This window comes from Lissotriton vulgaris, chromosome 7, assembly GCF_964263255.1.
Source record: "Lissotriton vulgaris chromosome 7, aLisVul1.2, whole genome shotgun sequence".
In the NCBI taxonomy this organism is placed as follows: domain Eukaryota; kingdom Metazoa; phylum Chordata; class Amphibia; order Caudata; family Salamandridae; genus Lissotriton; species Lissotriton vulgaris.
In genome coordinates this window covers 728,846,442-728,861,774 of record NC_141695.1, presented here as the reverse complement: position 1 = coordinate 728,861,774, position 15,333 = coordinate 728,846,442, and the positions used below count along the sequence as shown (strand labels likewise).

The 15,333-nt window shown below is 44.9% G+C and overlaps 1 protein-coding gene across 2 annotated transcripts in view; it reads left to right on the top strand.

The window, feature by feature from the left end:
- The window catches only part of ABCA5 (ATP binding cassette subfamily A member 5), a 1,411,043-nt gene that overhangs the window by 752,894 nt on the left and 642,816 nt on the right, over window positions 1-15,333 (top strand). For both annotated transcript variants that reach the window (XM_086930971.1, XM_086930972.1), the window contains exon 17: window positions 14,472-14,611. In XM_086930971.1, coding sequence (XP_086787097.1) covers window positions 14,472-14,611 — 140 coding nt within the window. The remainder of the gene's footprint in view (window positions 1-14,471; window positions 14,612-15,333) is intronic.

Here is a 15,333-nt window from a genome sequence, read left to right as displayed (position 1 = left end):
GGATACCCGTCACCCCCTCCCAACACAATCCCCAAGGATGGGAAGACGGACACAGCTCTTGAACTTTTGGAAGGCGGGAGGGAGTTACCCTCCCAGCCGTATTTATTAAAATATGAAACAAAATTAAAATATTAAAATAACAGTTTCATATTATGTACAATTTTCCATTTATACATTACGATGTTTATTGGCTAACCTTAACAAATCTCTAATACAAAGGTTCTCCTAGCCGAGTCTAAACATCCTGCAAATGCATACTCTCTAAATAAAATTGTACATCCTAACATTACCGGCCAACGGCAAGGTCGTAACCGGTGTCAATTCCCTAATACCAGAACTCCCCCCTCACTTGTGAGGGACGGGCGCACAGAGGACTGTACCTCTGTGCCAACTTCCAATTTCCCTTGTCTTAACGGGGGCCCCTTATTAACTCGACGCCATCTTAGTGGTCGTCCGAGGACTCGTGTGAGGTGTCTAGAAGGTAGCGTAGACCCCCCTCCCACCCCACACTTCTTACCACATCCGCCGTCGCGGATGTCCTGGCCCCGGGAAATTCGTAGGAGGGGCCGTAGCCGCCTCCTCCCCTGGGAGGGGCCTATGACCGCCTTCCCTTTAGGCGACCCCCTACTCAGAGGGTGCCGCCTCCCCGTGTGAGGGGCCAATGGCCGCCTCCCCCCGGGCGCTCCCATCCATAATGGGTGGCGCCCCACCTCAAGGGATCTTCAAATTACTGCTCACCGATCATGACCTTACCGCCACAGGCCGGATAGTTGACCGGCTATCCGGACCCCCCACAAACTCCTACTAAAGGTCATGAACTCACAAACCCCTTAACCACGCTATGAAGTCTCCTATGAGTAATACATTCCCCTCCCGGGACAAATGGACCCCATTCTCGAGATACATGTGGTGCCCCCGAATACATCCATGCGGAATACAATGCAACTGTCCTGAGCAAAACAACCTACTAAGTTTGTTATTGACCTTCTTAACTGAATGATTCAAAGCTGTCACAGAGAGGGCCCCCCGCCACATTTTTCTGGGAATCATGTGTGACCATGCTATCATGCACCCAGGGACCCTTTTCGCCAACCAACTAACAGTGGATAGAATTTGCTCGAGCAGTACTCGTCGACCAATGGTCACCAAATCATTTCCTCCCAGGTGTACTATGATTACAGACGGCGGTGACCTTGTCCGCCCTAACAGTCCCTCAATAAAACATTGAAATTGGTCAATACAGAGCCCGCCCCTTCCGTGGAAGGTCACCCTGTACCCGTATTCCCCAGCCACGTGAATCATGTCACCTGCTTTGAATACGTCCCCGGCACGCCTCACGTATGAGTGGCCAACGACCCACACCACTCTTCCCTCAGCCGGTGATCTTTGACCGCTGGTCCCCAGGTGTCGGGTCAACTGCACAGTCCGCCCCGCAAAGCCTGCTCGCGAAACTGTAAACCAAACAGAAAACAAGAAGCGTGAGTGCATGACATTGGCTTCACAACATGTGCAACCGCACATACCTTTCATAACAGTTCGAGGACCAACGCCCCAATTGTTTCATTCTTTCAGTACTCAGACCCCTGGCTGTAGCCTCTGTAGCAGCCCCTATCCGGAAGGAATGGGTCCCAAAATCGCTCGGGTCCAAGCCCGCTGCCGCGATTGCCATTGTTAGCACCCGCTGAAACTGAAACCTGGTCAGCGGGGTGGCGTCGGTATGTCTCAGCAAGCTTCCCCCCCACGATACTGCCCTTTGCGCCAAATATGCCTCCACGCATTTCACTGGGCACGTGGGGGACCCTTGAATGCGCTGGACAACCACACTGTCCCCGATAGCTCCCTGATCGGTTTTGGACCTGGCTATCGTGACTATCATTGAATCACCCTTGATCAGAATGTGTTCTCGACACAGACCTCCCCCCGTATCCTGCTTGTTCTTTGCTACCAGCTCGCTTACCCGCATAGCCCCATGAAATGCTAATGCAAAAGCGGCCTGGAACAGCACTGCCTCTGACTGGGATGAACATGTTGCAGGGAGTACGGACATTAACAGGGACAATCTTTCTAGCCCGATCGGGCGCGTCAGTTGGCCCACCACTTTGGCACACACATTGTGAAAATACATGGAATTCCTAAGATTGTGATCTCAGATCGGGGGGCTCAGTTTGTGTCACACTTCTGGAAGGCCTTTGTAAAGGTCCTAGGTATAGAATCTAGGTATTCGACAAGCTATCACCCAGAAACTGATGGACAGACGGAGAGGGTTAATCAGGAACTAGAACAGTACTTACGATTGTTCCTTTTGAAATAGGAAGGTGAATGGTCAGATTATTTGTGGGCTGCTGAATTCGCACATAATAATGCCAAGAATGCTTCTACTGGCTACACTCCATTTTATCTAAATTATGGGAGGCACCCAAATTTCACAATCAACCATACTGACATATCTGTCCCAGTAGTGAAGGATTTAGTGTCTCATCTAGAGCAAGTCCATCAGTCAGCTATACATAATTTAGAACAGGCAAAGAAAAGTACAAGACTTATGCAGACAAAAAAAGGCAAGAAGGTCCTTTGATAGAGGAGGGAGATAAAGTTTGGCTAAGCACAAAAAATCTTAGGTTAAAAGGAAACCGCAAGTTTCAACCTAGGTTTATTGGGCCATATCTAGTGGAAGAAAAGAAAGGTCCCGTTACTTATCGACTGCAATTGCCCACTAAGCTGAAAATACACCCAGTGTTCCATGTCTCTTTGCTAAAAAAGGCACCAGCAGAACTGCGCAGGTGGTTACCTCCAAATCCATTTCTACTAGACTCAGGAGTTAAATTTGAAGTCAAAGACATTTTGGATTCAAAAATTGTGAAAGGAAAACTGTTCTACTTGGTCCAGAGGAAAGGTCTTGGGAACTGAAGTCGGACGTACATGCTCCTAGACTAGTGAGGGCATTTCATCAGCGATTTCCTATGAAACCAAAGAAGGTAGGACCTTCTTTGTTGGGGGGTACTGTCAGGATCCCACAGGTGCTAAGAGCTAGTGTAGGTGCCTTAATGTGGAAAGAACGAGTGGCAAGAGTGAGGATCTCAACCAAAAGCAATGGTTGGTCGAGACTTACTCGATCCAGACACCTCAAGATTGCCGCCACCCCTACCTCTAGAGGCGGTCTAGTCTCTTGCCCACAGGTGCTCTAGCCTCAGGCACTAATGTGAAGCTCGCGCTCTCCAGCTAATGCGCACTTCACTGAGGCAATTCCCGGAGATGGCTGCGTAGGTGAATGACTCGAGCAAAATATAAAGATATTCCCTTTCTGAAGAGTTTCGTCGGTATTCGTCCGGTTTTTCCCTTGTCCTAAGCATTCTAGTAAAGCGGTAGTTGTTTTAGAATTCTTGTGCCCAAATATTCACACTCACCTGAAGTGAAGACATCGGCGGTTTCCTCATGAAGACGGAGTATAAAGAATAGACGTCCAGCGCCACCTATCAACCGAAGAACAGAAGACATAAGCTAAGTCATAGTATTATAATAGAACAGGCAACGTCGTAACTAAGAGACTACTGTTGTGTGAGTTGTAACTTGCCTGATAGAAAAGAAGTATTTTCGACCTAAGAAGGAATACAAAGGAAAAATAGTTATTAAACAGTTTACATTTTTGAGGAGCGATTAAAGAAATAAAGGTCTTACCTGCATAAATTCGCTGCTCATCTAAAAATAAACAAGAAAGAAAGAAGGATTATTAGTTAGTACCAAATGGGAAGTCTAATATATTCATGGATGTAAATCCAGGATTAATTAAAAGAAAACTCCAGAACCATTAAGAAGTAAGTGCAGAGACCACATAAGAAATAGAGTAAGGTTAAAGGGGTTAATTGCAGTATTAACAGTGTTGTGTATTTTAGGAATTACATGGTTCAGGGAGTACGAAGTTGCTGAGATGAATACTCAGGAATTAAGGCAGAGGGGAGGCAAAGATTCCTAAGCTTGGGGTAGGTAGAATTCCGAGAGAAGAAAAGGAGTGGGAAGCGTAGAGTAGAGTAACATGAACTTTCTTGTATTATAGGTACTCTTCATGAAAACTTGATCTGCTGATGTAGAGAAGGAAAGACAAGTTTGAAGAGGACAAGCTCAGGACCAGTCTCTTCTTGTTTGTTATTTTCTCCACTCCCCCTTCCCCCTTGGGAGTGTTTTGGGGACCAAGTTTTCCTTTGTCTCAGAGGCTTTCTTGGCAGGGATTTGGGAACGTGCACTATAGTTCCAGTACAGTTCAGTCTCTGCTCCTGCGCAAGCTCTAGGTAAGGATTTGTGAATCCTGACAGAGGTGTTCACACCTCCCCCAGGTCAGGAAGAGCCATCTGTGGCAGGGGACTTCAAAGGCCTTTCCGCCTTTGCAACACCACCCACAGCCTCTCCTGCTATCAGGAGCAGGCCCCCTTCCTGCCTCACCTCCTTTTCGGCTGGAAGACAGGTGGGCACAATTAGGACAGCCTAGAAGATGTGCCCACCTCTGCCAACCCCACCCCTCAGGTGGGGGAGGCGAGGTGAAGACCCCTAAAACGCCCCCTAAATACTGTTATTTGGGGGCTGCCCTGAACCCAGAAGGGAGATTCCACAACCTATGAAGGACAAAATAAGGTGCACAGGAGAGGAGAACTGACTTGGCCCCAGCCCTACCAGCCCATCTGCAGTTTCCAGAGGTTCTGCACCAGAAGTAATCTTGTCCTGCAGCCAGCGACCTCCAGAACCCCTGGGAGGACTGACTGCCTTCAACAAAGGATATCCTGTGAACAGCAACTCTGTTCAAAAGAATCCCTAAAGAAAGACATTGAGCCTGCTGAAGACGAGAAACCCCCGATGCCTGGAACCACCACTCCACTCGTCGCCTACGGCCCAAGTCCAAGTGGCCCACCAGTCCCAGCTAAATCGCCCAGCGCTACAGAGTCCAAATCCTCCATGAGTCGACCCCTCCAGGACTCCCTGACATTGCCTGCAGCCTCTGCACGGAGACCTCTAACCTTGAGTGGCCCGGTAAGGTGAAATCCGACCTCAAAAGGTACCCCTGCATCTGGCCGCCCTGCACCCTGGAGAAGAGAACCTGAGGTGGACCTATGTCTCTGAGCCCTCAAACTTACCTGCCCAGCTGTTGGTTCCTCCTGGAAGACTTCTTGGACCGAGCCTGTAGCTAAAAAACAAAACAGGCTACCTCAATAGGATTGCATTGGGCTCCCGACCCCTCCTAAGCACTCTGCACTCTGCCGCCCCGGCACCGCTCGTGTTGTGGACTTAGTGCTGGCCTGGGACCCCCTTTGCCCTGACCTTAACCCTAGGATCTTGGCTCCCAAGACCGAGTAGCCTGCCTGGGAGCAGCCTTCAACCAAAGGCCCCATAGGCTAACATTGGGCATCAGCACTCTGCAACCAGCTGCCCTAGTGCCACTGAGGGTGCTTTTTGAGTTCATCCTTGACCATGGGGGATTCCTTGTTCTAACTCCTGAAACTCAACCCTCAAGACCGATTACTTACCTGCAAACCGATAACCACATTTTCCTTCATAGGATTGCATAGACTGTTTTTCTCTGAAAAAGTTCTGTGTTCAGTTGTGTTTGTATGGAAATCTAAGTAACTGTGTTTTTAATGTAAAAGCGTTTTACTTACCTTTGTCTAGGAAATGTCCCAGTGTGATATCTATGCATATCACACTGAGTAGAAAAAGTAACCTAAAAAGTAATCAAAAAGTAATCCAAAAGTAAGTACACCTGTTTTTAAGCATTGTACTAAACTGTAACAAAGTCAAATTCATTCAGCTTGCATATTCTTATAACCTGTCTGTGAAATTACAATTTTACTTACCATTACCAAATCCTGCTTGGTTCTAAAAATAAAATACAGTAAAAGAAGTGTTTTTATACAAGCAATTGGTCCGAGTTTCTTCTTTGAGTGTGTGCTATCATTTCTTGCCTGAGTGTGTACAATAAATGCTCATCACTACCCTCTGAAAAAAGCGTTATTGCTCGCCCACACATAAAGTGTAAGGTGTTATCTACTTTTACCTTTGTAAGCCTTTGGGGATCCACTGGATTCTGTATATACTATACCAAAGCAAGGTATAGTGTGCACAGAGCCAGCTTCCTACACTCATAATTCCAGAGTTGATACATTTGTAATTCTCAATGCTAACTACCTTGAGTAGTAATTACAAAAACTACTAATATAATAGTTATATCTGATTCATCTGAAACTGCTTAAAGCATCTGCAAAACCATCATGTCTGGGTTGTATTAGGTGTATATATTCACTTTTGTGTGCTATGTCTAGATACAATAACAGGAAATAAGAGGCATCTAATGCTGGCTTCATGACATGTTGCGCAAAGCACATAAAAATGTAGGACTACATGTTTGCATTGAGCATGGGGCACAGAATGATATTATCAATTGTGCTCCCCAAAACGTGGGGTCTCCTGTCACAGAATTTAAACCCAAATTTTATGTTCAGAAATGGTTTGAAAAAGGGAGGAGAAGTGCTGATGAAAGAAACTGCACGGCTCGGAGACAAATGGCTTATGATTCCACTTATAAGCGTAGGTGAGACATTCTGTTATTGAAAAAATATCCCACATTGTAAATGTACTCTAATGTCAATAATTCATATATTAAACCTCAAATAAACGTGTATCTATTGGTTGTATTAAATAACGTTCTAAGCTGTAACTGGTCAGTTGAATACCAAACATACTAAAAATTGGTATGCTTTGCTCTTTCTAGCCACACCTCTGACTCCGCCCACTGACCCAATCCTCTGGTTATTCCCGCCTCCTGATGCTCTGCCCACAGTTCCCCTACTTTGTTTTCCCCACTTCGACCACTGGTCGTAACTTACCACAGTGCCCAAAGATAACCTTGTTTTAACTTCCAGTCATAGGTTACGATCAAGGGGGGAGGGGATGGAGAAAGGGGGTTTGAAAACAGCCCTCTCCGCGAGCTCCACTTGTTATTACATTAAAGTGCCTAAAAGTAGGGTGACCAGAATTTTAAAGGCAAAAACCGGGACATTTCACAAAAATTTAAACATAAAATTGATACTTGTATAGCGCACTACTCACCCACAAGGGTCTCAAGGCGCTTGTACGAATACCGCTGTGGAACCCATCCTGCCTTTCCCTGTGAGGCGTCCACTCCTGGGCACCCCCAAGGTGGAGGCCAGGCATCCTTAGCGTTGTGGGGGCCGTTGTGGAGATTAAGCAAGCTATTGCCCAGAGTTGCAGAGTGGGACTCCATGATTGGAATAGGCACCGAGGCGAGAATTATCAGGTCCGTGAAATTTTTGAGCCCAAGACCCGCCGAGGCGGGAATTGAACCCTGGTCCCGGGCTAGACCTCTGCATCAGAGTCTGCCGCTCTAACCATTGAGCCACACTTCTCCAGAAGGACTAAGCGACGTGTATTCCCCGGGGAGGGCTGACATAGGAGCCTTGTAGACTAGCTGTAGTCTGGAGGGTGGAGTGTGTGTGTGTGGGGGAGGAGGTGACCATAGAGGCATTGAAAGTGGGAGGAATACTGTGGACTCTGAGGAGGTGTGCATAGAAAGCCAGATGACGAAGATGAGCGGCTTGATATAGACCCTAGTGGCACCAGGAAGGGAACAGACGTTATGGAAGGGGGCAATGGAAGACCCTAGAGGGGACACATTCATATCGAAATATGGGTAGAGATGATGGCCCGTGCTTGCAAAGATTTGAGGATAGTGACCATGTATACTGAATTGTGAGGGGTTGAGGCAATGCAAAGGAGGTAACTGGAGATTGCAATATAGAATCACTGGAAGCTGTGGGGTGATAATTCATGCTCCGAGAAGTTGGGGTGTCAAACTGAAGACTAACTAGACTTTCAGTGGAGTAGAGGCCATTTCAGTTTTCTGTGCTTTCACTGGTATGAGTCGTGGTTTACAGTGTGCATGGGACTAAACTTGCATCCCTAGGTGTGGGGAACCGAGCTGAAAGCAGCAGGTAGTGTGGGTGAATATGGCCTGCTTGCAGTTGTGCAAGGAACGCTTTTCGGAGGAGTGTTGCATTTAACCCCTTCGAAGCTAATGACGAGCTGGGCTCGTCATGGCGCTTACCTGCCGTGCGCGGATGACAAGACCAGCTCGTCATGAAATAAAGTAATAAAACAATTCCCAGCACAGGACGGGAAAACGCCTAGCAGCCATGTGGTTAAAGAATGGAAGAATACCCATATTTTTCTTAACCTGCAGGCAGGTGTACACTACGAGGAAATATGCATGTTGTGGAGAGGAGGTGGATGGGGAGCTCCAGTTAAGTGCAACCACACAGCTCTGCTCACATAGCCCACTTCAGACCTGAATCACAGCGCACAGCTCTGCACACACAGACACACACCCCACCTTAGACCTCAATCACAGCACACAGCTCTGCACATACAGACACACACCCCACTTTAGACCTGAATCACAGCACACAGCTCTGCACACACAGACACACACCCCACCATAGACCTGAATCACAGCACACAGCTCTGCACACACAGACACACACCCCACCTCAGACCTGAATCACATCACTCTACTCAGCGCACACAAACATCACTTGAGTGATCGCAGCAGTGAAAGTCTTAGTGTTTCGTGTGAACATCTGGTTTGCTTTTAAGGGGCTTGTGCTGTGATATTGCTTTGCTGCATCTACACCATGTTATAATAATGTATCTCTTAATTGTAGAGCACAAATGACGGTGTATTTTAGTCACTTCAGAAAGCTTGTCGATGCTGTGGAGTGTTAACTGTGGTGACATGTCTGTTCCTTGGTTCTTCAAGGGACACACTTGGAAGCCATCAGGTGCCTGTCGTGCTGAATGTGCGCCTATTGCATTGCAAATGCTTGTGATCCCTTGATAGAGCGCGGGCTCACTTGCCCGAGATTTTACCATACCCACCTGGGCCCATAAAACATATACACTTTGAACAGGTAAACCTAGGCTAAACCAGTGATTGAGTTTTAACCTTTTAGGACCTATACCTTGACTTACCAATCCTTGTCACCGGTACCTAGAGTCCTAAGGGATCAAGGGAGTTAGCAAGAAAATAGGTAGTAAATAAACATTTGCACTCATTAAAATAACCACAGACTCAGGAAAGATTTAAACACTTTATCTATGTAAATTTTAAAATGTCAGTGCCCATACTTATTCAGTCAGAGCTTGATCAATTAGAAAGAATAAAATCAAAGCAAGATGATGCGGAAATATTATGAGATTTTCTTTAAGCATTGAAACATAGGAAGGGTAAGAAGAGGGAAACAGCACAATGACATATCCACACAACTTTTATATTTACCTAGAATGGTGTGAAGACCAACCCTGGCCACGGGTTGGGATAAAGGACAGGGCACCCGATAGTGCAGGTGCCAACAAGATAGAACAGGTGCAGACCAGAATCAGGATAGGTACAGACCAACTTGGATCAGGACAAGACGACCGCAGGTCAGGACCAGCACCCACAGCTAAAGTGCAATGCCAGCGTCACACCCCTCTCTTCAGCTAACATTCGGACCCTGATTGGGTTATCGAACCTTCTCCCACAGAACCCCGATTGGGTTATCGATCTCCTTCCCAGAACCCCGATTGGGTTATCGAATCGTCCGACAGAGTGCTCCGCCAGCACCTCTGCTCTCAATCACCTATTGAGTGCATTGGGTCAGTGACAGGTCAGCTATTCGGACAAGTCGGACAATCTAACTAGCTAAGCCTACCTTAGTTATACCATTTTCCAGGGCAGTGTACCACTCCCCCAATGTTGCAAATGTGAGTATTCCCTCAATTTGATTGGTCAAAATAGGAGGAGAGGTCATCACACCATACTAGTTATGAGGTGAAGCTCTTCAATATTCAGATCACTGTTCCCGCCCAATATTTTATTTTTCAATGCACTTTTATTCCACCCGGCAATAAATGTTCCAATAGTAAATACAATGTAAAATTTAACATCCTCTTGGAGATTTAGGAGGTCGGGTGCCCATGAACGTCTTTTAGCAAGTCAGGAGTTGGCATGAATTCAATGCCATTGCTTGTAGACTCGGGTGAACTCGGCGCATGCTCAGTTTCAGGACCCAAGATGGAGAAACATTGTATTTGATTGGTCCCAACACGAGTTAATAGCAAAGTCAAAGAAGAACAGTTTTAGAACAAAGAATAAATGAATGCACTGTATACCACTTATTTCTACTCTATTCCCATTACTTTATTTTAACTACAGCATTAGGGATTAGGCAAAACGAACAATTTAGTAAAAGCAGCAATGCAAACGTTAACACATGAGAACATAGAGCTGCCATCTTTAGTTCTAGTGCACAGAAGCAAATATTTCCCACCAACCTTAAGAATACGTCATGTCACATGAGTATGACCAGATGCATGAGCAGAAAAGTTCCCATGTTGCGGCAGCCATTTTAATGCATTCGCGTTACAGTTTAGTAAAAGCACATAAACAAGCTTCCTTAGATGCCTCAAATGTCGTGTGGTGCATTTATTAGCAGACAAAGCATGTTGGTTAATACATTACTTATTATTTTGAGAGGGTTGAGTCCAAGCAAGTCGCTTTACGTGCGAAACCTAGCTCCATCACCCTTCCTCCTAGTGAAAAGACCAATACCATTTACATTACTGATAACTCACACTAGTACAAATTCAATGCAATAGATTTTGCAGTTACAAAAAAGTTAGCTATTGCCATTTTGCATTAGAGCATTTTCTTTGTTTTTTACAAAGGAAAAAAATTTCATTTATAATGCCAATAGCGCAAAATAATGTTATTGCAAGACCTATTGCATTGTAAATGCTTGTTCACTTTGCACTCATTGTTCCAAGATGTCAGGCACCAATAGTGGGGCAGTTATATAAAAAATAAATGTGCCAAATTGCATTAAATAAAAAAAGAGAAAATATATCATTTAAATATTGTTTAATTGGTGAATAATTTAACCATACAAGACACAAAAAAGCCTTAAAAAATACATGATGTCCAACGTAGAAAAATACACCAATGGCGTGAGACAAGATAAAAAAGAACACCGTAATGCAAAGCGGATAAAACAATAAGGGATAAAAAGTAAAGTTAAAGCCTCCCCAGCTAAAGACAAAGGATGTGATTTCATGATGTTATAAACATTTGCATAGCACTGTATATGAACCTTCAGTATGCTTTTGCACATTTTTGGAGTTATGGCACCGTCACTCTGTGGATACTGGTACCTTCAAACCCTCGTCTTGAGGATTGCCTTTAGCAGCTCAAAATCTGTCTCCTGATCACTCAGAGGGCATTTCAGTATATTTGTAGTCTCCCAGTCTTCCCTACAGCTCTGGGCACAATGTGAACAGATTAGTGGCCCTCAGTCAGTGCTGCAGCTATTATTCCTAAACGCCTAAACCTGGAAAGCCAGTCCACAAATATGTGAGCACTGGTTGCAAAAGAGCAACTTTATATTTGGAGTGTCTGATATATATCAGGGCTCCTGTGCTGGTAACAGGGGATATTTTCTTCCTTCTTCAAATTTTCTCGCAGTCAGCTTGTCCCAGTGTCCTAAGTAGGTATGAGCGGGAAATCCGTTACGCTCGCGGATTTTGCGGATTTTTGGGAAATCCGCAATCCGCGAATTTTGCGGATTTCCCGCAAAATCCGCAAAAAAAATCCGCGAACATAACAGGTTCAAAAGTTGAACCCCCACTCATGCAACTATTTTACAATGGCGCCAGCAAGCTGCCAGCGCCGTTGTAAAATAGTTACAAAGTTAGCTTGCACAGGAACCACTAGATAAAACGAAGCAGGTGCTGCTTTATTTTATCTAAGTGCTTCCTGTGCAAGCTAACTTTGTAACTATTTTACAACGGCGCTGGCAGCTTGCTGGCGCCATTGTAAAATAGTTGCATGGCTGGGCACAGGTCTACAGCTCACTCAAGGGACCCCTGCGCCCTTCGGGGCGATTGCATAGTAACACACACATGGTCGCTCGAACTAGTTGATGCTCAAATTCAGTGACTCATTCATTAGCCCAAAAACAATCGTGAGCGTCGTCGAGGCTGGACAGGTGTGCCTTCTTCCCAAATCTACAGTGGAAAATCAGCTGTGATGCTGGATAGGCTTTGCATCCTTGACTTTCACGAGCACAATACCCGTGCTGTTCCTGTGATCAGGAGCTTCTTTCTCTTCATCTGCTGAACTGATCTTTCTCTGACCTTTTATTCACACAAGAGGCACATACCCTACTGGGCACATTGTGTTCGCACCGGTTTCTGCAAGTTCGCACGCGTTTTGTACAATTTCGCAATTTGCGAAATTGTACAAAACCCTCGCGAACTTGCAGAAACCCGTGCCAACATAAAAAAAAACTCCGCGCGGATTCGCGGATTTTGCGGATTTTCGCAATCCGCAAATCCGCAAATTCGCGGATTGCCAATCCGCAAAATCCGCTCATGCCTAGTTCTAATGCAAAATGATGCCCCTCTACAGAATATGATGAGGGGCCCCTGAGTCTCCAATATCTCACAGATATGTATTGACCCTAGCATTAAAGGGGGGGCCTTCTCACAGGATGGTTGGTCGTGACGAGGTGGGGCTCCCTGGACCACGGGGGCTTGTGCTTCCCTCTGGCCTAGCCTTGCAGTTGTACTTCAGTTGGTAATTAAAAGATCTCCCAGTTGCGATACGTGAGTGAAGTTTTCACAAGGTTGGTCAGTAGACTCTCCAAGGCAAACAGGTCAAACGGCCTGTCATTACGAATCAGCCATCTGCAATCTCTCTCTCTATACAGAACGAAGGAAGAGCAGTAGCTTGCCCAATCCAGCAGTGCCTTATCCTCTGCTGGTGAGCAAAATATGAGTGGGCTCTAGGCTCACCGATGTTGAGGCTGGTGGGGGGAAAAACAGGCATAGCCAGAAAACAAGGAAGTGTAGTACAGTGTATTTGTTAGATGCCACCCCATTGCACTACTGATAAGTAGTGGTGACTAGTAGGGAATGGGGGTGGGCGGGCCGGGGGATGGGACAACAATGGAGGAGTTGAAAATATTTTTAAAAACACACTTACCTTTTCCTCTGGCCGCATCTCTCCTCCGATCTCTCCTCTCCCTGACTCCAGTCTGGAAGAAGCTGCAAGAAGCACCCAGGTACACAGGCTCCCCTGAGCCCATCAGAATGCTGCAATGCACCGTTGTGATTGGTTTGAGCACCGTGGATCGGCTCTTAGCTAGGGACAGGGAGCCTCTGCATATTCCCTACCTGGCTGTCCATTACAACCTGGTGGGAATATGCAAAGTGCGCAAGACTGCTTGGCCGGCAGCCCCACCCGACCCTAACCTAGCCAAGCAGCAACCAGAAATAAACTGTTAATAGCGTTCAGTTATTATAATTTTATTTTTCCCTCTTTCACTGCTCTAAAAGCAGTAGGGCGATGCTCTTCCGCCTGATAAGTGAAATATAATTCTTTTTGTAAAAACTTTAGAAATGCTTTCATCTATGCATGTTATTTAACTTTTAGAGAAACAGGTTACGTTAAATTTGGGCTGTTGTTAATTCGGAAAGGCTTGTCTAAGTAATTACTCCTCCATCCAGTGTTGGGGTTTGGGAAGCGTTTCCAGTAGCTCTTAGAACAGGGTCTCTGTTCTCTGCCCTTTTCCACCACGCAGTCAAGCAGGATTCCTGAAGAACCAAGTACACTTTGTGTTTTTATTAAAGTTTGTTCTTATCTCAATAAGATATGATTCTTATTGACAAGCTTGGTTCTGCCTTTTCTAGAGCCAATTTGTGAACTTGCCAGACCAAACTTTCCTGGTCACGATATTAAAACGAGAAGATTCATATTCACTGAGGGTATAACCTTATTTTTTCAATATGATGCTTCGAAAGATATAACCTGCATCTTTGTAATCTGGGATATTTTGTTGTTTAACATTGCATGTGCTAGTGGTATTTATGAGATTTTTTTTATAGTGTTAAGGAACGCTATTCTTTTAATGAAGTGAATTTTGTAGTACATTTGTTACTGACGCTAATAGATATATAAAATAATTATGTGTTTAAAGACATAAGTTGTAAATAAATGTTCATACTTATGTAACTACCCCGCTACTGGTTGGCAAGTAAAACACCAAAATTCCACTCCTAGATGGCCTGTATTGAATTTACATGGAATTGGGGATGAGGGGAGAGGGTACTTTTTTTTTTTTTTTTACTGCATATGCAGTACCTAAAATCAGCCACATTAACTACCACTAACGCCGGGGTGTATCTACTGCATAGCGTGTGTAGGACTGACCTTTCATCAACGATTTTGATCAATAGGGTACTAGTTTTCCATCCCAGCACACACCATTGGTATCCTGTAGCCTGCGGTTAGGTCTTTAACAAAGCAAATATAATTACTAGCGGCAGATAGAACTTGTCATTGCAGTTAGATTGTCTTCTGTTCTTCTTTCCTTTAGTTTAGATATCGACAAAATGTGTGATGTGGAAGCTGTTACATCACTGATCAGAGGACACATTGCTGGGTCTAAATTATTACAACAACGCGAACATGAACTTGTCTTCGCTCTGCCTTTCAAAGACATGGACAAGTTTTCAGGTATTTTTGGTGATGTAAAATAATGAATATAATTTTCTTTGACCTCCACCCCCACCTCTCCTCTCTACTTGACTACACTTCTGTGTTGGAGTTGAACACCTTTTAGTTCCCTGCCAGTTCCATGTGTTAATGTTAACTTAAGACTGACTAAAAGGCAACACAGCAACAGTGATCATAACTAGCTAGCAATCACTGGAATCAAACAATGTTTTCTGTGGTATCTGCAACCAAATGGATTAAACTTTTTTCGTGGCCGTGTCTAAAGTCTAGTGCATGGCCCTTGCTTGATTTTGACACAGCTTTAGATTTTGGTTTATAAGGCCGAGCCAAAATTGAGATCTCAGAATTACCCGATTGCATTTTAACACTTTCTTACAACACGGTTCAACACATGCAGGAAACTTAAAACATCTTCGTGTCACTCCTTGATTACATCCTCTGATCATATTACATTTTCAGTTTAATGACCTCGACCCAGGACTTGCCAATTAATTTACATTAACTCCTCCCAGTTACCCTCTATATGGAAAAGTGTGTATGCGATACACTTTTATACATAAATCTAATGTTAGCCCTTGCAAAATATAGCTGCAGATAACGTTAAATTTTAGCAATAACAAGCATTACTATGATATCAACTGGCGTATGTGTTTAGATAAACATATCACCTTGCATTCTTTCCGGTTCCACCACAGACCAGATCTTTGCTAAAAGAACTATAC